We start from the raw sequence: 25,801 nt of genomic DNA on the forward strand, positions 1-25,801 counted from the left end.
AAGTTCTCTGGCATGCTGTGTCAGACAAAGTCCTAGTGACCTGGGTGCTTTTTGTGGACTTTTATATGCTCTACTGGTTTGTGAATTTAGTAAATATTACTTGGGTAATGTGCAAGGTTGGTGCGCCCTCTTAATTTTTTTTAGTGTTCTCTTTGATGAGAGGATGAGACAGCCCAGTAGTATTAACCCCTGCCATACCAGAAGATTACAGTGGCAGGGGTGGGGGCTAGGATGGGGGAAGACTTTCACTAACAGAAGAGAAATCAGCACAGGAGACACATCCATCCCTTGTTCTGTTTTTGGCTGCACTTCGGATTTAAGAATGCTACTCTAAAGTGATACTTTGTACAGTGTTGGAAGATATCAAAATATAGATATCTATTAAAGTGGTTTACAGAAAATGTCCATAAAATGTTGCCCAGACCAAACAAAATTTGTTAAACCCACAGAAAATACCACCTGAAAATGCTTGCCGTGAGTAATGATATATGTTCTATACTCCAATGACAGACAATTTCATGAATCATTGAATGACATACAGGGAGTCATAATCTGCACTTACGCTTGGCCCCCTTTGTTCCCTTGCGTTCCTTTGTGTACTGCTCCTTCAGTTTATTTATCAGAGACTGGTCTACATCCCAAACCTCAGCAGTTGGGGACAGGACATCCTTGTCTGCATGCAGCATGTTAGTAAAAGAGAGAGGACATGTAACAAATGATCAGTACGTTAGTACTTCAGTTTCAATGGAGGTAACTACGTTTATTCCAACTATTAGTAGGTTAGGCGGGAAGGGCTTAGATGAGTGCATATAGATGTGTGCTACTATTTATGAGAATTGCAAAGCCCCAAGCATTATTTAATGTTGTGCAGCATTACCATTAGAAACAGTGACAAGAAAGTTTGTTTACATTTGAAGTTTAAAATCATGGATATAGGTCTAATACATTTGGGGATACCAAACCTCAATCTTATGATGTTAATATTAAGCACTGCCCCAAAAGTATTCATAAAATTTGACAGCAAAATTTCAGTTGCTGACTTACGGTACTTATTCTGCACTTCATGGATGAAAGGCTAACCAACTAGTTACTAAAAGCAGATAAATGTTGCTAGAGCATACGCCTAAAAGCTTTACACTATACAGAATTATTTGACTTAACATATTGAAATGAATATCCAGCTCTAAATATTTTTCATTTTGGAGAGAAGGGTGGAGAAGGGTTGAAACCCAATTGTGTTTTAACTGCCATCTGGAGTTCTGCTAGGGTTCAAACAGAACTCCAGGGTTAGGGATGTTCAAAGATTTCACCAGTACTTAAAAAAAAAAAAAAAAAAACTGCTAGCAGGCTTCAGTTAACTTAAGCATCAACTTTAATTTTGTTAAAAGTCTGCTAGAAACGCGTTTAAAGTACATCTATGGTCAAAATTTTTAATTTCCACATCATGTTTCAATTATTTACAGTGTACTCATTAATTTGAATAAACTTGACATTTATAAAAACTTATTTTGTGATGATCCTCACATTTACTTCCTTGAAATCTGTGACACATTCACTATGCCCTGTGAGTAGGCACTGCTGTCTCACACATTTCACAGAGCCTGCCTTCTGAAGTACAGAGGTGCTGAGAGGAGGAAGTTCAGGAGGACCTAGGAAGCATGACCACAACCAAGTTCATCGGTTTCTAAATTAAACATTGCCTCAACTTTGGATAGATCACACGGGACCCCAAGACTTAGCACTACACTCCTGGCCCGCCAAGATCTTCAGATATTACACCCTGTGACTTTCTTTTGTGGGGAAGTGTAAAACAATGTGTTTATGTTCCACCATTACCCACTGTCTTGGATAAGCTCAAAAACAGAATCATGGCTGCAGTAACTACTGTGGAAGAATACACTCTCAGATGTGTTGGGGACAAATTCAGATATCGTCTTGATGTTTTCCATGTAGAGGGCACATAGAGCACTTATAACATGGTAATTGAAAATTGAGGACTTAATAGTTTGTAATTTGTTATGTAATACATTTTCATTATTAAATAGAACTATTTGAAACCAGGTCACGTTTTGAAACACACCGCACTTTAAATGGACTATCAGCACTGAAGAATCCTTTGAAGGCTTCAACAAAACTGTTCAAAGCTTTTATACAAATTGAAGCTCATATAAACCAGGCCTAAAAACCAGACAAGGCTACTAATTCCTCCCTACTCTTTTGTAAATAGGGTTTGCATCTTTACCAACTACTTGTAAATCACAGGTATATATGCTTTTATCAGTCAATATCTCTTTCACAACATAAATTTCCTTATCATCAGGGCAAAAATTAAAGAATGTTACCTCAACATTTCATATTCTTGATATGTGTCTGTTGCATTTGTGTTAAAATGTATCCTGCTCACTTTGTATAAACTCCCGGTGTTGCTGCCAGTCTCCTTGCTTTTCTATTTCAAAACTGACCATCCATCTCAGAGTGGTCAGCTTTTCTGGTTGAGCACTACCTGCCTGTCTTCCAACGGCCAAGACTCCTGCTTTCTGTTGACCTGGGCCGCCCCCCCCCCCCGCACAGCCATTCACTGGGAAGATCAGTGAACTACGGTTACTCCGCCCCAGCGGAGGTATAATGTTTAATATCCATACATACGCATACATTTTTTGTTTTTCATTTCTATTTTTAACTGAATACGTGGTTTTACAAGGTAAGGGTTCACAAAGCAGAGAAGAAGGTGCTTCTAAATGCAGTAATAACATTGACAAGGAAGGGTTAAAAACAGTTACAAGACGGAAGTGAAAAACAGGCATATCAATGAATCCATAACATCCAGCGGAATGCCTCCTGGGAGTATGACAGCTGCAGGTGGAAGTTCCAGCCGACAAGCGGTGGTAAATACTGTCTCTCTGGTCCAAGATGGAGGGCTGTGCTGTCAGGACCAGCATGGAAACCAGGCAACCAGAAGTGATGTCAGAGTGGGCGGTACATGTTTTGGAGCATGCCCAGTCACTCCTTCAAACCATTATTATTTACCACCGCTGGTCGGCTGGAACTTCCACCTGCAGCTGTCTTACTCCCAGGAGGCATCCCACTGGACGATTCATTAATATGCCTGTTTTTCACTTCCATCTAGTAAGTGTTTTTAACCCTTCATTAAAATGTTTTATTACTGCACTTAGAAGCGCCTTCTTCTCTGCTTTTGTTTTTTCTATAGAGTGTGCTTCCCTCTTCTGAAGTGCTGCAATAATCACATCTCAAGAGCCAGTCATGTACGGTTTGTTAAAGTCTCCTTGTTATCCAGAGCGCCCTATTCTCTACACTCCTTCACATGTACTTTAGGTTGTCCGATTGGTGTCCCATAGGCCTAAGGCTATTCACATCTGCCACAGGTGGTTAGCCTGTTACATGCATAAAAATACTGTATATTGGACACTTACACAACCTATCCAGGTCCTTCCCTGGCTTTCCCACCACCTGAATGCACCAAAGATTTCTCTGGTGACCTGTGCACAGTAATATGGAAGTGGTACACAATGGTGGAGTGGACGAGGTGGGATGCTTGCGGAAGGTGGATGGGCGATTACGGCGCGTGGACAGTAGCACATCTACCTGCGCCATGTCAGGTCTCTGGCATGAGGCGGCCAGATGCGGTGCTCAAGGAGTGGTGTTTTGGCTCAAATTTTTACCCCATTTAAATAGGGTGTGTATGCATCAGAATAAGCGACCAAATGGAGGCAAATCCTTGAGTAGCAACTATTCTCTCTGAACATGCTGGCATAAGATCAACTGAACTTGTTTCACAGGTATTGTGTATCTTGTTATTTGTATTTGTGGCTCCTGAATGACTGAATACATACTCTGGGGGTTCCTATGGACTCCAAATGAGGTGTTCCCTTTTTATGTCATTTCAGACTTATGCACCTTGAATGTAGTTACCTGCCTTCATTTTGAATTTGAGATTGTACATTGGACAGACAGGTAAGGTATGTCTGTGTAAATGCTCTTGCGGATGTATGCATGTCTTTGGCTGTGTATGCTCCTCTATATGCAGTGGCTCATTAGCAATTTCTCTGATTCTTTTGATAGTACTTTCTACATTTCATTTGGATTTGAGAGTTTAAGACGCCATTTCCATGTCCCATGTTAATGGGCTGTTAATGGGCTGTGTCTGTAGCTCCCTGGTGGGGCTCCTCCATGTGTGTCATCCATCCACGGTTTTTAAATACCGCCTTATGCGTATCCTGTGCTTGGCTGCACTGGGAGAAACTATAGGTACACTTTTTGGATCCCCCTGAGACAAATTCTACTTTACACTCATTGTAAGTCATTATGGCTAAATATATGTAATTTTCAATACGGTGAAAAAATGTATAATGAATTTATGTATTGGATGTATATTATGTATTACTTTTTTTTCTTCCTAGCAACCTTCTCTAATTGCACCCCTTGAGCCCCTGAAGAAGCCCAGAAGTCGAAACATGTTGGGATGAGCTATCCTTCCCCATTGTGATATTTTGAGGTGTTATTACGAATGTGTGAAATATCAAAGATCTTACTATATATGTGGAGGGAAGGACCTCTATCTTTAGGGGTGATTTAGTTGGACTATGGGTTGTGGAAGCTTTTCATGGATTTAAAAGGGGTGAATACCCCGAATACTATTTAACCAATTTTGTAATAAAGAACCTTTTTAACCTATGTATGTGCATTGGTAATCATTCTGTAAAGAGGTTTCAACGCCTTTAACCGGTTCCCTGCTGGCTCACGTGCATTTATGGGGGCAGAATGGCTACCCTGCGCGAAACCCCGTACGGGGTTCCTTTAAGAGCCACCAGAGGGTGTGCGCCCGCTGCACATGGCCGCGATCGTGTGCACGAGCGCCAGCACAGGGATTTGTGTGTGTAAACACACAAATCCCTGTGCTGTCAGATTATCCCCAAAACATTTTTGGAGATAATTATTATAGCAAAAAGTAAAAAAAAATTTTTTTTTTTTCAAAATTGTCGCCTTTTTTTGTGTATAGCACAAAAAATAAAAACCGGAGAGGTGATCAGATAGCACTAAAAGAAAGCTCTATTTGTGGGAAAAAAGATGCAAATTTACTTTGGGTACAGCATTGCATGACCGCGCAATTACCAGTTAAAGCGACGCAGTGCCAAATTGTAAAAAGTGCTTTGGTCAGGAAGGGGGTAAAACCTTCTGGGGGTGAAGTGGTTAAAGTCACACCTTTCTATAAGTTTTTTGGGATTAATAAGTATTTGGGTTGTGGTGTTGATTGTTAAACTGAGTTCATGCTTTTTCTTCTTTTTTTTTTTTCTTCCTAAAAAAAAAAAAGTGTTACTTGAGTACCTTACAGTTTGCTTTAAAAACCAACCCTGCAAAATCAGGAAATTCCTCCTCGCAGTGGGGCTGCTCCTGCACTACAAGGGTTCCCCGTTCATTTAGCAGGACTATGGACTGTGCATTCTTCGTCTTGAAGATGTCAGGACCTTTAGACCACTAGAGCATGAGGAAAAAGGAACTAAGGGGACCCAGTCTAGCAGCGCAGAGGATCAGATAAGTACATTTTTTTGTCCATGCCATCTAGACCTAAATGAGCAGTTAACCCACTACAAAGAGGAATTTTCAAGTTTTCTGGCCTCGGGCATTAGATGAAACTTAGTGTATTTTCAGTAAGTACAGACTGACATTTTTAAAAGGTTTAAAAATTAATTAATTTTTTGCTATAATGTTTATATTTTATCATACTTGTTCTTGGTTATAGTAATAAATAGAGATATTAGACTAGGCACTATAGGGAGTTTTTCAGTGACTTCAGTGTGCAATTACTTTGTCTTTTTCAACTGTTAAAATATTGGCCACACAGTGAGTAAACTCTGTTTTACACGAGTGGGCAGACTTGCACTTTTATTTTGAGAAGTCACAATAAAGCACAACAATTACAAAAAGCTGAAAAGTGGGACCTGAGCATGCACTGAGCAAATATGACTACCACTGCGAATATACATTACTGTATACTCCCTTTATTAGGAATGGAATCTGCTGGAAGGCAGAAGTAGTCAGCAAAGTCAAAAAATAATAATCTACTAGAGTAGAGACATGCACCAAATTTTTCTAAGCACCAACTCCACCATGCTTTATAATATTGAACTGATCAGATTACTTTGATAGGATTATTTTTTTCTATATACTATACATTAGTCAAAGGACAAAACAATGACCAAGACCTGGAAAAAGTGATGTAAATGCTGATACCACTGGGGCAGCAGCAATTCTATTAGGCAGTATTTACCCAACACAAAAAAAAAAGTGACAAGTATGACCAATTATGCACATTTACTCCTGGGTGGCATTTTTACAGAGATTGCTTTGACTAACATCCTGTAGTGTAGACCAGCCAACTTTTTTGCGAGTCAGCATAAGGTAGCTTTGTGTTGTAGATTTCCTTCATCTAGCCCAATTATTTCACAAATTTTCTGCAGATGTTAATTGGTTTTAGATAACCAAGAATTAAAACAAAAAGGGCTGACTTTGCTCTTCTTACCCCACTCTGTGCCATCTCCTGAACTTCTAGCTTCACCTGCTCCTTCTCCATCCTCTGCTGTCACAAGGAAATCAAATTCTTTCAGTGCTTCCTCTGTATCTTCAGCAAGTTCAGCAGCTAAACCTTCATTTCCAATCTGTGAACAAGAGTAGAAACTTTTAGCGTAATTGCATGTCATGTTAGATTATTTATATAAATTTAAAGCACTTAGAACATGGGAATAAGCGCTTTGTATACTGTCTCCCAATAAAGTGTATGAAAACCCCAACAAACTTCTCATTTCATCCCTTCTGGTCTGTAAAAAAATAAAAAATAAAACTAATGCATCCACCACACCTAAGGACTGGTTTAAGTCAAAACTGTATATGATGTTTTTGTTTAAAATGCTCTAGCCCAGTGTTTCTCAACTCCAGTCCTCAAGGAGCCCCAACAGGTCATGTTTTCAGGATTTCACCTAGATGAAACAGCTGTGGTAATTACTACCGCAGTGAAACTGATCAAATGGCCTGTGCAAAATAATGGAGGGCCTGAAAACATGACCTGTTGGGGGGGCCTAGAAGACTGGAGTTAAACACTTCTCTAGCCTATCCTTTTAGAGACATAGTCAACACATGGTTCCAACGTGATAAAATAAAAAAAAATGATAGAAAGCATCAATAAAAGGATGTTGTTACCTGTAATACAGAATACTGAACATGTCCAACTGTCTGTATTGATGGGCATATGAAAAGCATCACTAGAACTCCACTGGTGGATGGTGCGCTCACCAGTGGAAGAAAACTTGTCCAAATAGGATAAAGTGTATCCCAAAAAAGCAGCTGGAGCACACAGTTTTGAAAACTACTCAGTGTGCAACTCTGCCTATCCTGTAGAGTTGCTAGTTCACTGGAACAACTTTAACCAGTTCCAGTCCAGGCCAATCCTGACATTCCATCTACATGTAAAATCTTTTTTTTTGCGTTCGAGAACTCCAAACATTATTTTCTTTAACCACTCGCCGACCGGCTGCAAGGCAGCACATGCAGGGAAAAACACGTACATGTACATCATTTTGTCTGCAAGTTTAGGGGCAAGCTTTTTTTTTTTTTTTTTTTTTTTAACCAAAGACATGCAGCAGAACACATTTTGGCCAAAATTTGATTTTCTTGGATATGTTACATAGTAGGTGAGGTTGAAAAAGGAAACAAGTCCAACCTATGTGTGTGATTATATGTCAGTATTACATTGTATATCCCTGTATGTTGTGGTCGTACACGTGCTTATGTAATAGTTTTTTGAAACTATCAATGCTCTCCGCTGAGATCACTGCCTGTGGAGGGGAATTCCACATCTTTGCCGCTCTTACAGTAAAGAACCCTCTACGTAGTTTAAGGTTAAACCCATTTTCTTCTAATTGTAATGAGTGGCCACGTGTCTTGTTAAACTGCCTTCTGCAAAAAAGTTATCCCTATTGTGAGGTCACCAGTACGGTATCTAAAAATTGAAATCATATCCCCTCTCAAGCATCTTTTCCAGAGAGAATAAGTTCAGTGCTCGCAACCTTTCCTCATAACTAATATCCTCCAGATACTTTATTAGCTTAGTTGCCCTTCTTTGTACTCGCTCCATTTCCAGTACATCCTTGCTGAGGACTGGTGCCCAGAACTGGACAGCATACTCCATTTGCGGCCAGAACAGAGTCTTGTAGAGCGGGAGAATTATCGTTTTATCTCTGGAGTTGATCCCCTTTTTAAATGCATGCCAATATTCTGCTTGCTTTGTTAGCAGCAGCTTGGCATTGCATGCCATTGTTAAGCCTATCCTCTACTAGGACCCCCAGGTCCTTTTCCCTCCTAGATTCCCCCAGAGGTTCTCCCCCCAGTCTATAGATTGCATTCATATTTTTGCCAACTAAATGCATTATTTTAAATTTTTCTACATTAAACCTCATTTGCCATGTAGTTGCCCACCCCATTAATTTGTTCAGATCTTTTTGCAAGGTTTCCACATCCTGCAGAGAGGTTATTGCCACGCTTAGCATTGTCCGCAAATACAGAGATTGAGCCGTTTATCCCCTCCTCCAGGTCGTTTATAAAACAAAATAAATAGGATTGGTCCCAGCACAGAATCCAGGGGGACCCCACTACCCCACCTCTGACCATTCCGAGTACTCCCCATTTATCACCACCCTCTGAACTCGCCCTTGTAACCAGTTTCAATTCATGTATTCACCCTATGGTCCATGCCAACAGACCTTACTTTGGACAGTAAACGTTTACGGGGAACTGTGTCAAATGCTTTTGCAAAATCCAGATACACCACGTCTACGGGCCTTCGTTTATCTAGATGGCAACTCACCGCCTCATAGAAGGTTAATAAATTAGTTTGGCAAGAACGATTCTTCATGAATCCATGCTGATTACCGCTAATGATACCGTTCTCGTTACTAAAATCCTGTATATAGTCCCTTATCATCCCCTCCAAGAGCTTGCATACTATTGGTGTTAGGCTAACTGGTCTGTAATTCCCAGGGATGTATTTTGGGCCTTTAATATTGGTGCTACATTGGCTTTTCTCCAATCACCTGGTACCATTCCAGTCAGTAAAAATTAGGAACAATGGTCTTGCAATTACTTGACTGAGTTTCCAAAGTACCCTTGGGTGCAAGCCATCTGGTCCTGGTGATTTAATAATGTTAAGTTTCCCAAGTCTAATTTTAATTCTGTCCTCTTAACCATGGAGGTGCTTCCTGTGATGTGTCATAAGGAGAAACACTGCAGTTTTGGTTACTGAAGCCCCCTGATTCCCTCATGAAGACTGAGGAGAAGAAAGAATTTAATACCTTCTCCATCTCCCCATCATTTGTTTAAAACAAAGTAGAAATCCCCCCCCCCCCAATATTTTTGGTCTTTTTTGTTCATATTAGGGATGCACCGAAATTTCAGCCGCCGAAACATATCGGTCGAAAGTGGCCTTTTCGGCAAAATGCCGAAAGAGAATTCTTGCCGATAATGGTGCCGAAAATGGGGCAGGGCCTGCTGGGTGGGGCCGCCCATCACAGGGGTCTCGCTCTGGAGCGCCTGTCCTTACTCTCTCCTTCTCCCCTCCCTCCTCGCCCATGCTGCAGGCGGCCTGTGGGGTCGATGTGTAATGTCCCTCTCTCCCCGAAAGGTGGCTGCATATGGATCCTCAGCCGATGTGTAAATCGGCTCTGCAGGAGCTCGGTCACGCTGTTTACTTTGAAAGTGAAAGGGAGAGGCATCTAGCAGTGTGTGCTGTGCTCTCTGCTTCCCCCTACAGTGCAGTACCCGGCATGGAGATTGAAGGTACAGAGCTGCAGCTGCCAATTTTTAAAAAGGCTGTCTATATAGGTTTGTATGCATGTGTGTGTGTTTATATCTGTGCGAATGTGTTTGTGTGCATGTGTGTTTTATATGTGTGTATGTTTATGTGTGTGCGCATGTTTTATATGTGTAGGTTTATATGCACTGGTGAGGCACAGGCAGGCTGCATGATGGGCACTGGTAGGCTGCTGGGCACTGGTGAGGCACAGGTAGGCTGCAAATGATGGGCACTTGTGAGGCTGCATTGATCTCCTGTACCATGTCTGCAGTCTCCGACCATCTCCTGTACCAGGTCTGCAGTCTCCGACCATCTCCTGTACCAGGTCTGCAGTCTCCGACCATCTCCTGTACCATGTCTGCAGTCTCCGACCATCTCCTGTACCATGTCTGCAGTCTCCGACCATCTCCTGTACCATGTCTGCAGTCTCCGACCATCTCCTGTACCATGTCTGCAGTCTCCGACCATCTCCTGTACCATGTCTGCAGTCTCCGACCATCTCCTGTACCATGTCTGCAGTCTCCGACCATCTCCTGTACCATGTCTGCAGTCTCCGACCATCTCCTGTACCATGTCTGCAGTCTCCGACCATCTCCTGTACCATGTCTGCAGTCTCCGACCATCTCCTGTACCATGTCTGCAGTCTCCGACCATCTCCTGTACCATGTCTGCAGTCTCTGACCATCTCCTGTACCATGTCTGCAGTCTCTGACCATCTCCTGTATAAAAATATTTTTTAAAAACAGTCACTTTTGGTATCTGTGCTGTTTCGGTATCGGTTTTCGGGATCAAGGAAGATTTATTTTCGGTATCGGTTTCGGCACCAAAAAACCCATTCGGTGCATCCCTAGTTCATATCGCAAAAAAATAAACTCAGCGGTGATCAAATATCACCAAAAGAAAGCAATTTGTGTGAAAAAAAGAAAAATGTCATTTGCGTACAGTATTGCATGACCGCACAGTTGCCAGTTTAATTAGCGCGCTGCTGAATAGCAAAAAAAATGCCCTGGTCATAAAGAGGGTAAAACCACCTGGAGCTTAAAGTGTTTCTATACCCACAATAATAAAGTGTGTATATGCACTAAAGAAAACAAAAAGTTCTAAAGCGCTAAAACTGGCAGCCATTAGAAACTTTTGTCATGTCATAACAATTATGCAAGGAATAGCTGTACACCAGTGCAGCTGCAAACTTCTGGAAGAAAAGCAGACAACAAAAATAGACAAAAACGATCAATAATCAATAAAGTTCATTTATTGGATGCATGCCGAGATTTGAAATTAAAAACAACTGTCAATGAAAAAATGAGATGATAAAATGATTAGACTTCATAAGCACAACTCATTATCATGGTTGAAGTAATCCGAAAATTAGCATATACGATATCACCATGACTTCCAGATGACAAGGGGTTAATGTCAGCAAGTGTACTCCAAGCTCCGATCCGAATTGTAAGACACAATGGCTCAATGCGCAGGAAGAAAAAAAAAAAGAGGTGGAGAGACACCGCTCTCTAAGGTGCACTTAGTGGCTGTATTCCGGATAGCAGACTCGCTGTGATCCAGAAGGTGTATTGTACATCGCGCCTCTGAACGACCTCGGTCAAGCTGGCTGATCAGGCTGGCTGAAACCTGGCGTGCTGGAGGGCGACTGGAGACTTTGATAAAGCACAGGAGCGTGAAACATGTAAGTCACAGCTGCCACGGCTACTTTGAGCTTGCGATCCGCCTAGCTTCCTTGTAATCATAGTTTCCGGCCCTGACCCTGCCTCCTGGCTTCCGGATTCAGTGCGCGCCATCCAGAGCGCCCTCCAGCACGCCAGGTTCCAGCCAGCCTGATCAGCCAGCTTTACCGAGGTCATTCAGAGGCGTGATCTACAATACACCTTCTGGATCACAGAGAGTCTGATATCCGAAAGACAGCCTCTAAGTGCACCTTAGAGAGCGGTGTCTCTCCACCTCTATTTTTCTCCCTGCACATTGAGCCATTGGGTCTGACAATTAGGATCGGAGCTTGGAGCACACTTGCTGACATTAATCCCTTGTCATCTGGAAGTCATGGTGGTACTGTATATACTAAATTTCAGATTACTTCAACCAGGATAATGAGTTATGCTTATGAAGTCTAATAATTTTATCATTGACAGTTGTTTAATTTCTAATCTCAGCATGCATCCAATAAATTAACTTTATTGGATTATACCATCAACAATAGTTCTTTACTACTGGTCCCATCAAGCGCTGCATTTTTGATTATTTTTGTATATGCACTAAAGCATTCTTGTTATACTCACTGTGGAACCTAAGGGGTTAATCCCTTGCATTGTGTATAAAGGCTGTTTGATCCTCCTTCAGAGGAGCAGAATACATTTTGGCCTAAATTTATTGAGAGATTATCTATTCGCAAAATTTTATAATAAAAATGAAGAAAACCTTTTTTTTTCTTCAAAATAAGTTTTGGTCACTGAAGTAGCAAATAAAAAGCTCAGCTCTGATTAAATACCACCAAAAAAAGCTCTGTCAAAATAAAAAATGCTAAAATTTCATTTGGGTACAGTGTTGCATGACTGAGTAATTGTCATTCAAAGCGTGAAAGTGCAGAAAACTTAAAAATGGCCTCGGCAGGAAGGGGGTGAAAGTGTCCAGTATTGAGGTAAAGTCTAACTGTGTAATATTAATCACTTACATTAAAAATAAAGTAAATTCAATGACAGCTGCTATTAAAAATTAGCCTCCTTCATAGACTGCCTTCAAACAATATGCTTGGAGGAACTAAGCATCCCTCTGTGCTAGAGCAGAACACAAAACCCAAACCTAATGATCAGTTTCTCCCCATCTGTGTTACTAGAGTTAATGAGATGCAGCCATAAAGGCTTTAAAAGTCAGTTTGGGTGCAAAAGATAGTAGTTGTGCAAAAGAGAATTGTAATGAGACATTCACAAAAAAAAAAAAACCCCAAAAAAACAAAAACAACTTTACCCTGATAAAACCCAGAGTGACCGCCTAATACCAACGAACACCCTACAGCTTTCTATCAGTACAGTACTGATACACACAACTCATAGAACAAAAGGGCTAAACACCACCTGGGGGCGAAGGACTTAAAGTGGAACTTTACCCATAACAACTGGATAAAAATAAAAAATAAAAAATAAGGTTCTTTAGCAAAGAACATATATTACACATTATTAATTACGCTACCAAAATTAGTGTGTGTGCGCAGTAATTTGCCTCCAGCATCGCTTCTGTTTTTTCTTGCTGGAGGCTGCCATTTTGCTGAAGCCCAGAGCCCCTGAGAAGTAAATCATAAAGCAAAACTAAACCCATCGATTTAAAGCGGAGCTCCCCCCAAAAGGCGAAGCTTCGCTTGCTTGCACCCTTCTCCCCCTCCACTGCCACATTTGGCACTTTTGGGGGGGGGGGGGATACCTGTCAAAACCGGGTACCCGCTCCCAATTCTGAGTAAGATCGCCGCATAACAATTGCGGCGATCTATGAAATTTTCAACCCCTCCTCCTTCCCCCGCTTCCTTCTTAGACACACACAGGTCCCAGGAGACAGCGGGACCATTAACAAAGCACGGCACAACTCATGCATGCACAGTAGGAAACAGGATGTGAGGCTGCAAGGCTCCACTTCCTGTTTCGCTTAGTGAAGATGCCGGAACCTGCACCCAATGCCAATTGACGAATCAGTTAGGGGTGCCGACATTGCGGACTCCCTGGACAGGTGAGTGTCCTTATATTAAAAGTCAGCAGCTACAGTATTTGTAGCTGCTGACTTTGATTTTTTTTTCTACAAGCTGGAACTCTGCTTTAACAAAAAAAAAAAAAAGTTACATTCCTGTGGAATGCTGGGATTGCCAAGGACACATTTGCTTTGTTTCTTCAACCAAACTGTTGAACCATCAAATGGCTGGTGTCATAACTAATCAGATGTGCAGCACCACGGTAGTTGCAGATCAAACAGAAGGGGCTTCCTTGGCTATAAAAAGATAGGAGGGTTTAATTCCTCTTTAAGGCTGTCAGCAGGTCGGCCTCTACAAGTTCGGTAGTGCCTAAAAATAGAGAGCAATGGAGCATGTGCAGAGCAGGGTGCGACAGGGTATTACTGGATTTTAAACAGTAAAGGCAATATTTTTAATGTTTTACATAACTATACCTGCAAAAGGGCCAGCCTGAAGTCATCTAGCAGGACCTAATTTTTTAAAGTTCCACTTTAAAATGCTTCACAGGATACCAAGGAATTTCCCAGTAGAAAGCACAAGTTGTGAGGCATTCGTTCAGGTCTTATAACATGCAGGAGGGCTTAATTGGCTACGTTCACCTCTCCATCAATACCTTTTTTCAAAAAATGTTAAAGTGGAGTTGCACCCAAAAATGGAACTTCCACTTTTTGGATCCCCCCCCCCCCCTCCGGTGTCACATTTGGCACCTTTCGGGGGGAGGAGGGAGCAGATACCTGTCTAATACAGGTATTTGCTCCCACTTCCTGGCATAGATCACCGCGGAGCTTGCGGTGATCTATGCCACTTCCGGCGCCTACCCCGTCCTCCCCCGCTGTATTCTGGGAGACACACAGGTCCCAGAACACAGCAGGGACCTGAGAGGACGCGCAGCGCGATTTGCGCATGCGCAGTAGGGAACCAGGAAGTGAAGCCGCACGGCTTCATTTCCTTATTCCCTTACCGAGGATGGCGACAGCAGCAGCCGAGAGCCGAAGGACGGATCGGCTTCGGCTGCCGACATCGCGGGCTCCCTGGACAGGTAAGTGTCCATATATTAAAAGTCAGCAGCTGCAGTATTTGTAGCTGCTGGCTTTTAATATTTTTTTTCAGCGGACCTCCGCTTTAAGAGGTTCAGGGTCATACTACTGAATAGATTCAGGTGGTGGAGAGGTAAAAGATCACTTTTGGGCCATGGAGATCAAAGGTTCCAGAAGGGGTGAATATAGGAGGGAGCTAGAATTAAAGATGCAGTGTCAAAACATAATCCTAGATCCCTTTTTCAGCACTTCTGTGCCTTTTGTGAAATTGTTAAGGGGATCCCCTGTGGGGTATTTACGAAACGGATGCGGAATGAGAGGGGATTTGCACGTCTGGGAAAATCCCACCAAATTTACTGCCAATGTTGTAGACACTTTTACATTTCAGTAACACCTCACATATGAAAGCAGAACTCTGTCGTAAATACAGTAAAATCCTATCTTCACATGTACAAAGGAAGCTATGAGGAGATCGCGACACTGAGTCAACTGGCATGTTTGGAACTTTAACAAGGCGATTTTTTAAAGGCATCGGTCTTACAAGTGCATTTTTATTTTTTGAAAATAAAATCAACTTTTTTGAATTAAAAAAATAAGACAACAGTAAAGTTAGCCCAATTTTTTTTAATAGTATGAAAGAATGTTACGCCGAGGAAATTGATACCCAACATGTCACGCTTCAAAATTGCATCCGCTCGTGGAATGGAGACCAACTTTTACCCTTAAAGATCTGCATAGGCGACATTTAAAAAATTCTACCAGTTGCATGTTTTGCGTTACAGAGGAGGTCCAGGGCTAGAATTATTGCTCTCGCTCTACCGATCACAGCGATACCTCACATGTGTGATTTGAACACAGTTTTCATATGCGTCCGCTACTCACGTATGCGTTCGCTTCTGCACGCGAGCTCGGCGGGATGGGACGCATTTAAATTTTTTTTTTTTCTGATTTATTTTACCTTTTTTTTTTTTTTTTTAACAGTAAAAATAAAGTGTCAATTTTATTCCTATTACAAGAAATGTAAACATCCCTTGTAATAGAAAAAAGCATGACAGGACCTCTTAAATATAAGATCTGGGGTCAAAAAGACCTCAGATCTCATATTTACACTAAAATGCAATTAAAATAAAAAAAAAAAATTTGTCATTTAAAAAATAAAAAATAAATAAATTGGCCCTTTAAGAGCTATGGGCGGAAGCGACGTTTTGACGTCGCTTCCGCCCTGCAGTGTCATGGAGACGGGTGGGGGCCATCTTCCCCTCACTTGTCTCAATGTCAGCCCAGGGCACAGACGCGATCGCCTCCACAGCTGTTGACGGCTCCGGTAAGCGGCGGAGGGCACTGGATCGTGGCGGGGGGGGGCCCCACTTCCGCCACCGATAAAAGTGATCTCGTGGCGAATCTTCCCCAGAGACCACTTTTATCCCCTCGGGGATACCGGGGGGTTATGGCAGCTAGCTGCTGCCATTATTTTATTTATTTTTACACTGTTTAAAAAAAAAAAAAAAAATTGTGTCACTTTTATTCCTATTACAAGGAATGTAAACATCCCTTGTAATAGAAAAAAGCATGACAGGACCTCTTAAATATGAGATCTGGGGTCAAAAAGACCTCAGATCTCATATTTACACTAAAATGCAATTAAAAAAAAATGGCATTGAAAAAAAAAAATATGCCTTTAAGAGGCGCGGGCGGAAGTGACGTTTTGACGTCGCTTCCGCCCAGCAGTGTCATGGAGACGAGTGAGCGCCATCTTAGCCTCACTCTTCTCCAGGCACAGAAGGGAGACCGCCGCTTACCGGAGCTGTCGGTAGCGGCAGAGGATCTGTCAATTTAAACTAGGGTTGCACCGATACTAGTATCGGTGCCGATACTGAGTATTTGCACAAGTATCGGTACTCGTGCAAATGCTCGGATGAAACCGATACTTTCAGGCTCGACTCTTTGAGCTGTCAGTGGGTCTCCCCAGTGTTAAAGAAATCTGGTAATTGGAGCTGTCCAAAAAAAAAAAAAAAGCAGCCGGCAATGTTTATTACCAACATTGCTCAGCCCTGAAACACTAAAATAAAAAGAAACATTGTTTCTTTTTGTATATTTCTGTTTCTTCATCTGCAGATCAAAAGGGATGAACAAATGTTCCTCTGTTTAACCCCTTAACTACTTCCGGACCGCCGCACGCCAAAGTACGTTCAAACTTTGCCGGTGGATATAGTTGGCTAGCTGTCATAACCCCGGTATCCCCGTTTTCGTGCGGTGGCCGGCTTTCTGATAAAAGTGGTCCCTGCGGCGGATTCGCCGCGCGATCACTTATCGGTGGTGGGAGAGGTCCCCCCCCCCCGCCACGATCCGGTGCCCTCCGCCGCTTACCGGAGCCGTCGGTAGCGGCGGAGGCGATCGCGTCCGTCTCCCTTCTGTGCCTGGAGACAAGTGAGGCTAAGATGGTGCCCACTCGTCTCCATGACACTGCTGGGCGGAAGCGACGTCAAACCGTCACTTCCGTCCACGCCTCTTAAAAAGGCATATTTTTTTCAATGTCATTTTTTTTAAATTATTTTTTTATTTTTTTTTATTGCATTTTAGTGTAAATATGAGATCTGAGGTCTTTTGGACCCCAGATCTCATATTTAAGAGGTCCTGTCATGCTTTTTTCTATTACAAGGGATGTTTACATTCCTTGTAATAGGAATAAAAGTGACACAATTTTTATTTTTTATTTTTTTAAACAGTGTGAAAATAAATAAAATAATGTAAAATAAATAATAATAAACCCCCCCCCCGTCCCGACGAGCTCGCGCGCAGAAGCGAATGCATACGCGAGTAGCGCCCGCATATGAAAACGGTGGTCAAACCACACATGTGAGGTATCGCCGCGACCGGTAGAGCGAGAGCAATAATTCTAGCCCTAGACCTCCTCTGTAATGCAAAACATGCAACCTGTAGAATGTTTTAAATGTCGCTTATGGAGATTTTTGAGGGTAAAAGTTTGACGCCATTCCACGAGCGGGCGCAATTTTGAAGCATGACATGTTGGGTATCAATTTACTTGGCGTAACATTATATTTCACAATATAAAAAAAAAATTGGGCTAACTTTACTGTTGTCTTTTTTTTATTCAAAAAAGTTAATTTTTTCCAAAAAAGTGCGCTTATAAGACCGCTGCGCAAATACGGTGCAAAAAAAAGTATTGCAACGACCGCCATTTTATTCTCTAGGGTGTTAGAAAAAAAAAACACATATATAATGTTTGGGGGTTCTAAGTAATTTTCTAGCAAAAAACACTGTTTTAAACATGTAAACACCTAAAATCCAAAACGAGGCTAGTCCTTAAGTGGTTAATAACCCTTAATGTACTCTAATCAGCCTTAATTAAGTCCCTATTCTCCTCCATTTAATTATTTTCCTGTTTTTGTCTTTTGTTCACGTCTATTGTATAAACGATAAACAATTAAAACTTTTTTTTTGTTTGCTTTTTAGTGAATATTGTTACACTTATATTAACATATATTTACACATTTCACATTAAAAAAACGCCAAATTAAAAAAAAAAATCAATTTCATTTGTAAATAACTTTTTAATACATTGTACCATTGCTGCCAGTTAAAACAAAACAGCTGCGGTAGGTATCGGTAATTGGTATTGGCGAGTACTAAAAATAAATAAATATTAAAAAAGTATCGGTACTTGTACTCATTGTAAAAAAAAAAAAAAATGGTATCGGTGCATCCCTAATGTAAACAGACAGATCCCTGTTCTAACAGGGAAGGAGAGAGAGATCTGCTGTTCCTAGCGATCAGGAATAGCAAACTCTCCCATCCTCCAGTCAGTCTCACCCCCCCCCCCCCCCACAGTTAGAAATACCTCTGAGGGAACACATTTAACCCCTTGATCACCCCCTACAGTTAACCCCTTCCCTGCCAGTGACATTTACACAGTAATCAGTGCGTTTTTATAGCGCCGATTGCTGTATAAATGTCGATGGTCCCAAAAAAGTGTCCGATCTGTCTGCCGCAATGTTACAGGCCTGCTAAAAATTGCTGATTACTGCCATTACTAGTAAAAAAAAAATGAAAAAATAATGCCATAAATATATCCCTTATTTTGTAGACGCTATAACTTTTGCGCAAACCAATCAATATGCGCTTATTGCGATTTTTTACCAAAAATATGTAAAAGAATACATATTGGCCTAAACTGATGAAGAAATATGTTTTTTAAAAACATTTTTTGGGGATATTAAAGCGAAAAACTTTTTTTTTTTTTTTTTTAAACTGTAGTTTTGTTTATAGTGCAAAAAATAAACCACAGAAGTGATCAAATACCACCAAAAGAAAGCCATTTGTGGGGAAAAAAAAGGACATCAATTTTACTTGGGTACAGCGTTGCACGACCGCACAATCATCAGTTAAAGCAACACAGCGCCATATCGCAAAAAATAGCCTGGTCAGGAAGTGGGTAAATCCTTCTGGGGCTGAAGTGGTAAATTAGTGCGCTACTGTGGAATTATTTTTCTCTTTTACATTGACTTTTGTTTCACCTCATTTACAAAATCCTATTTTACCTTATCCACACTGCAGGTTCTTGGAGAAAACCAAACACCACCCGTCATTGAGGGCAGGGAGCATATATTAAAAGAAAAAAAAATGGATTTTTGATTTAAATCAGATTTTATGATTTTTATCAAGTTTATTTTAATAAAATGCTTTTAGAGTAAAAATCTATCTAAAATATAGTTTTCTATTTAGGATACATTAATAATTTAGTTTATTCAACATGAAATTGAGCTTAGTTATGTAGCATGAGGCTGTATATTCTCCAGTCATTAATTTTTTTGGCAAACTCATTCAATGAATCCAAGCTTTGCAAGCTGAGATAACATGCACTGCATTGATGCATTCACACAATTTCACAGTAACTATGAGATAAAACTAAGTTCAGGAATATTCCTTTATCCCATTGTTTTGCAAATCTATGTATTCAAAATTCCAGAACTTTGTTTACCTGGGGTCATAGATAATTGTTTTACTTACTGGTAAGCGTATTATGTTTCGTTTGATATTCTTCTATGCAATAAAGGTTATACTGCTACATTGGAAAGATCCAGCCCCGCCCACTCAGTCATATGTCTGCCATTTAAGAAAAAAACGCTTCCTCTGTATAAAAACTTATTTCAAAAGGGGGAGCCTGCTCTAAAAAATTCACCGAAGTATGGCAGCCATGGCTGGATAATATGGCTTCTCAGGTGGCGGATTTGGTCTCCTCTCAATTTATTCTTTAATGGGTCTGCTGTTAAACTTTTATTTGAAAATTGGAATGAGCATAGAGCGCGTGTGTGTATGGGGTAGTGTCGCGTGTATAGCTGTTCTGTTGGCTTAGCTGGCAAACAAAAAAAAATTGTGGGTCAGCCCATGACAACCCTAACACGCCTCAGTTTTGTGGTAAAGCAGTACCAAGAGAATGATAACAGAGTGGTGGGACCCGTGTCCATTAATGTACAGTAACTCCAAAAATATAATTTTCTTTTTCGTATATTGAAGAACACAGGAGCTCAGAGACTACTCAGGACATCCAAAAGTTGTCCAAATAAGAAGTGGGCAACAGCAAGCAAACACCAACAGGGCCACCAAAAACAACCTAACTGGGGAGCGCCTAAAGCTAAAAGAGCAGCTTGAAGGACCTTATGCCTGAAGCTGGCATCAGATGACATCTGACAAAACTTGAAGAACCTGTGAACAGAAGACCAGGTAGCAGTCTTGCAATCTGAGAAACGGTTGCTTGGTGACGAAAAGCTCAAGTAACACTCATATAGAGTGATCCTTGACAGGGAAAAAAAAGGAAAAAATGATCCTAAGGACATAAGCCCTAAGAATCTGTCTGAGCCACCACGATGTTAGAATGAGAAGCAGAGGACAATTGGAATGACAAAAGTCGATTTATCTTGTGGAAGTGGTGGCTGCGAGAGTAAGGGCTCTTTCACACGGACGATCCGTATGTCCGTTTTTTATCCTTCCATTTTCGGATGAAAAACGGACATACATGTATCCCTATGGAGCGTCGGATGTCAGCGGATGAACGTCCGCTGACATCCGACCCGCTCCGATCCGAAAAAGTGTAACGGAGGAAAACCCCACTTTTCCATCCGTTTTCGGATCGGATGATGACGGACTCTACGGGTTCGCAGTGTGCAGCGATGGACCTGTCATCTTTCTGCTCAGCGGGGATCGGCGGAGCGATCCCCGCTGAGCAAGCGGGTGTTCACAGGGCGGATCATCACTGATCTGCCCCGTGTGAAAAAGCCCTAACTCACACAGGCAGAACAGCATCCAGCCAAAAGGGAGATCCCCTAATGAATTGAGGCAATTATAATGCAGTTGAGGTGAACGTCCAAAACTACCTTAGGTAGGGAGGACGTTCAAGGCCCTAACACCTGCATTTATGTTAGACCAGAAGTTATGCCAACAAGGAAAACAACCTTAGGGAGTGAGAATAGAAAGAGGAATATCCATGATTGGTTCAAAAGGTAGTTTCTGAATTGCAGAGAAAAGAAAATTAATATCCCATGTAGGAGAAACTCATGGGAATAAGATCGCAGTCGCAGAGGCCTGATGCTTAAAGGTGACAAGGGCAAAATGCTGGTCTATTCCTATAAGTAAAAATAACAGAATTAATCCCTAGTGAACTTCCCAGGGTAAAGGTTTCTCATCTCAACTCAAGCAAAGTGTGTCTTCCATGTGCAGTTACAGACTCTCTGGATAGTAGACTTTCTAGTTTTTAGTACCCTAGTGATCACAGATTCAGAAATGTATGTCCCTCAAAAACAGACCATGCCATTAATGGCAAAAACCAAAAAGTGGGATGGTGAACCGGTCCTTAGGACAAAATCCAGACCAGATGACAAACAACAAAAGATCACAGAGCATATGCCAGGAGTCTCATTCGGTCGAAGTACCATATCCAACTAGGCTAGTCTGGAGCTATGAGGACCATCGGGATGCCCTACATCCCAAACCTGCAAAACAAACAAGTCCAGACTTTCAGGAGAGGAAAGTCATAAATTAGGGTATACTAGACAAATTTTGTACACAGAGATAATCCAGTCTAGTTTGTTGTTGAACCTGGAGGCCAAGAGGTCTGTATCCGGTGTCCCCCACCTGCGACAAAAGCCCTAGAACACTTCTGAGTGTAGGTACTATACCCCCTGGTTCAAGTGCTGCCGGCCGAGGAAGTCTGTCTACCAACTGTCTATGCCTGAGTGTAAACAGACGACAGGGCTGACGTATGAAGTTCTGACCATAACAGAATCCACTCTCTCTTGCCATGGTGAGACTTCTGGTTCCTCCCGGATGGCTTATGGATGCCACTGCCATTGTGTTGCACAACTGGATGAGGATCACATAACCCTCCAGCCAAAGGGTCCAGTTTTGCAGGGACAATACAATCACACTGGTATTCAGTGTCAGACAAAAAGTTCTGTCCAAGGACTGGAATGGTTTGTCCCACAATGACTAGATTTTGTGTTGTAGGGTTCCGGAGTGGAAATAGGCAAATTGGAATACCTCAAAGCCCCAGGACTCATGCAGAAACAGACTCCTGGCCTGAAGAATACAAAGCCTGGGAGCAAAACAATTCAAGTTTCTCTAGGGGAAGAAAGACTCTGGCTTGAGCGCTCTAGGGTTAGATGGAGAGATTCCAACTGATGAGACTAAATATTGCACAATAGGGATGCCCCGAGAGAACAGTATAGCTAGCACAGTGCCTTCTTGGTTTGTAGTGCAAAGGAGAGGATGAACACCAGGGCTTCAAACTGGAAGTGCAAAGTAGAGGAATCTTAGGAAAAAGGAGTACATGCAGGTTTGCATTCCTCAACGTCCACAGAGACCAATAAGTCCCCCTGATAAAGGTACGCTATGACAGACCAGGTGGGTCCCAAGCATGTGAAATGTAGGTTGTTCAAATTATCCACAAAGGCTAAAGTTGGAAAGTGATGGAGCCCCCTCATGCTGAATATCTGAGTATTTGCAGGCAGACTGGACAGGATACTGCTAGCATTCAGTCCATCAATGGTAACCTCTTCCACGTAAACCAGGGAAAAGCAAGAAATTTAAAGACATTCTTTGATGCTAGTAACAAGGTAGCTCCCGATGCTCGGGCTTCACAGCTTGCTCAACGTGAGCATTAAGTAAACATGATCACACTAAAGCAATGCCCCTGGAACTGGACCAGGAAAGTGTTCTATGGCCTATCTTTACAAGTACACGTAGGTCTGGAAGGCAACACCATATACAGAGCACAGTGCCAAGTCACACTACAAGTTAGTCCTGCAATGTCCTATCCAGTGGAGTCTGGGTGCAGCAACCATGGCAAATTCTCCTGTTGGCGACAGTATAGCGGATTAGAGCAAAGGGTAAGTTGACACTGGTTTACCTTCAAAAATGTGCAATGCACCCACGATAAATGGGTCAGGCTCCTGCAAACATTTATTACAGTTCTCTGCCTGTACCTTCATACGAGCTGTCAGTTACTGAGCTACAGGTAGTGCGACTGGATTATGAGGGTGCTAATATAGTTCTTTGAAAACTACAAGTCCGTCTGCCACTGTGCCAGACGGGGCTTGTAGTTTGTTTATGTCAGATCATTGTGAATGAGTGACGTGGCTGCGTGGGCTGAGGCCCGCATAGCCCTGCCGGTTTTAAATGCGACAGCGGTTCTGGGGGAGAGAAACCCATGGTTGCTGCTGGAGGGGAGCTGGTGCTTGAATACAGGTGTAACATGTTGCTAAAGATGAATCTGTCCTTTAACTAAGGGATACTAATGTATTAAACAGTAAGAAACAAAGAGGAAAAAAAACAAACAAAAACCACACACGCATTGGGGTTGATTTACTAAAGCTTGAGTGCGCAAAATCTGGTACAGCTGTGCATGGTAGCCAATCAGCTTCAATCTTCAGCTTTTTCAATTGGGCTTTGAAACAAAAAAACCTGTAGCTGTTTTTATGCACAGCTACACAAGATTTTGCACTTTTCAGTCTCAGTAAATCAACCCCATGGTGTCTACAGCTACTTTTTACACTTGAAAGGTTGTTTTAATTGGCGTTGCATGCACATCAAAAAGTATTCCATTTGATCTGCATATGAAATACACAGAGTAAATACAAAGTAGCAATCATGTTACTTTGCATCTCTGAATCACTGTTCAGAAAGTAAATTTTGGAAGCAGTAGCTACAGATGCTACTGCATTATGTGGCACATTACAGCTATTATCTCAAAAGGAAATTGCCACTAAGAACAGCAGGGAAAGGGCACAGGGCTTGCTATGCACACCTATGTATTTTGCCATTTTTTTTTGTGGGGGTATATAGCACACCCAGCTGGCTAAAAATACCTCCTGCCAGGAGAAGACAGTGATTATTGCTAGCAGCTATAGCAGCCACAAGAGATAACTGCAAGTGAATCCGGCAGGCTGGTTGTACCCATGTTGATTGTTCGATCAACTTGGTACATTCTGTCAGCTGTTACCTGCTGAACCGGCCAAGATTCGAACTGTCTATGGCCAGCCTAAGATGGGGTCCACACATTCCTGATGTGTTACATTGCGTTAAATCAACCTATTTTTTTTAAATAGGTTGCCAACACACCCCAGCGCAACCAAAGCTGCACCTGGACCTTTTTCGGGGAGTACATCATATAACAGTATGAATTGAATTTGTGATAGCATAATACAAAAAGTTAACTTTCGCTTACTTTGTGTTTTTTGTTTAATCGTAGTGTGTCTTTCCCATCAGTGACCTCTTCAATTATGTCTCCTTCATCCTCTTCATCACTGTCATCTGCACTTTCTAAGAAGTTGAAAGTTTCAAGGACATCACCTGAGTTCCTATGGGAAAGACCATAAATGTTACACCAGACAAAATGAATTGTATGGGTAATGCTCCCTCAGAAAAACGCCCATGTATTCTGAAAGGGAAAACAATAATACATCATGTCAACTAAAGAGATGTCAAAAGATTTTTTAGCTTTAAAGCAACATTTAAAGAAATTAAAACAAACATGTTATACTTATCTGCTCTTGGCAATGGTTTTGCATAGAGCAGCCCCAATCCTCCTTTTCTGGGGTCCCCCGACAGCGCTCAAGGCCCCCGGTCTTCGGCAAGTGCCCCCATGGAAAGCCACTTTTCATGGAAGAAACCGCGTGTGCTCGCTCCCGAGCTGCCCAGTCCGCGTCTATTGACACAAACTGGGCGACTCGGCCCCGCCCGCTTGTCACATTATTTGATGCACAGCAGCAGCTACCATCAATCTGCCCAATGAGGAGGGAGACAGCAGCGAGAGCTGGATCAGATCAGGCAAGAATAAGGGGGGGGCTCCTGCAGAACAGAAGGTTTAACTTCATGCATACAAATGCATTAAGGTAAGTGAACACCCTGAGGCTTTATCCGCTATTTTTTGTGGATATTTAATATAGCAAAAAGTAAAAAATATTGCTTTTTTTCAAAACTGTCAGTCTTTGTTTATAGCGCAAAAAATAAAAAATGCAGAGGTGACCAAATACCACCAAAGGAAAGCTCTATTTGTGGGGTAATAAAGGGGATATCAATTTTGTTTGGTTACAACACGTGTCAAACACAAGGCCCGCGGGCCGAATCCGGCCCTCCAGGCCATTTCATGTGACCCTTGCACCTCTCCAGCAGCTGCCGGAGAGCTCCAGCCCTCCTCTGGTCCTTCTCCAGATCCCTACTTTCAAGCAATGCATCAAGCTTCTTCCCAGCAGCAGAATAAGGAAAGGGGGTGTGAGGTTAGGGAGAGTAGGGGACTCAACTTCTGATGGTGGGGTGGCTCTTGACATCTAATGTAAGGGGAGGGGATGCGCTGGACATCTAATAATACAGATACAACCGGCCCTTTTGAGGAAAATCACAATGCTGATGCGGCCCACGATGAAATTGAGTTTGACACCCCTGGGTTACAACATCGCACGACCACGCAGTTGTCAGTTAAAGCAACGCAGTGTCGAATCGCAAAAAATGCGCTGGTCATTAAGGTGGTAAAATCTTCCGAGGCTGAAGTGGTTAAACCACTTTAAAATGTTAGCAGTGCAAACATAGTTGATGGGAGCAGGCTGTGTGTACTAATGAGGTCAGCTGGTAAACTACTTCCTGTGTCTTACTGGTTTCTATGTCCTAAAT

At 42.0% G+C, this 25,801-nt stretch overlaps 1 protein-coding gene across 5 annotated transcripts in view; it reads right to left on the minus strand.

Annotated features, from left to right (window-relative positions):
* The window catches only part of STRN3 (striatin 3), a 115,514-nt gene that overhangs the window by 33,706 nt on the left and 56,007 nt on the right, over positions 1-25,801 (minus strand). For 3 of the 5 annotated variants that reach the window (XM_073609178.1, XM_073609177.1, XM_073609176.1), the window contains exons 6-7: positions 24,360-24,492; positions 6,539-6,674 (exon numbers count right to left, since the gene is read on the minus strand). In XM_073609178.1, the coding sequence (XP_073465279.1) occupies positions 6,539-6,674; positions 24,360-24,492 (269 nt within the window). Of the gene's footprint in view, positions 1-562; positions 674-6,538; positions 6,675-24,359; positions 24,493-25,801 lie in introns of all 5 variants that reach the window. The other 2 variants (XM_073609175.1, XM_073609174.1) reach the window with 1 other exon arrangement.

Source organism: Aquarana catesbeiana, linkage group LG13 (assembly GCF_042186555.1).
Source record: "Aquarana catesbeiana isolate 2022-GZ linkage group LG13, ASM4218655v1, whole genome shotgun sequence".
NCBI lineage: Eukaryota > Metazoa > Chordata > Amphibia > Anura > Ranidae > Aquarana > Aquarana catesbeiana.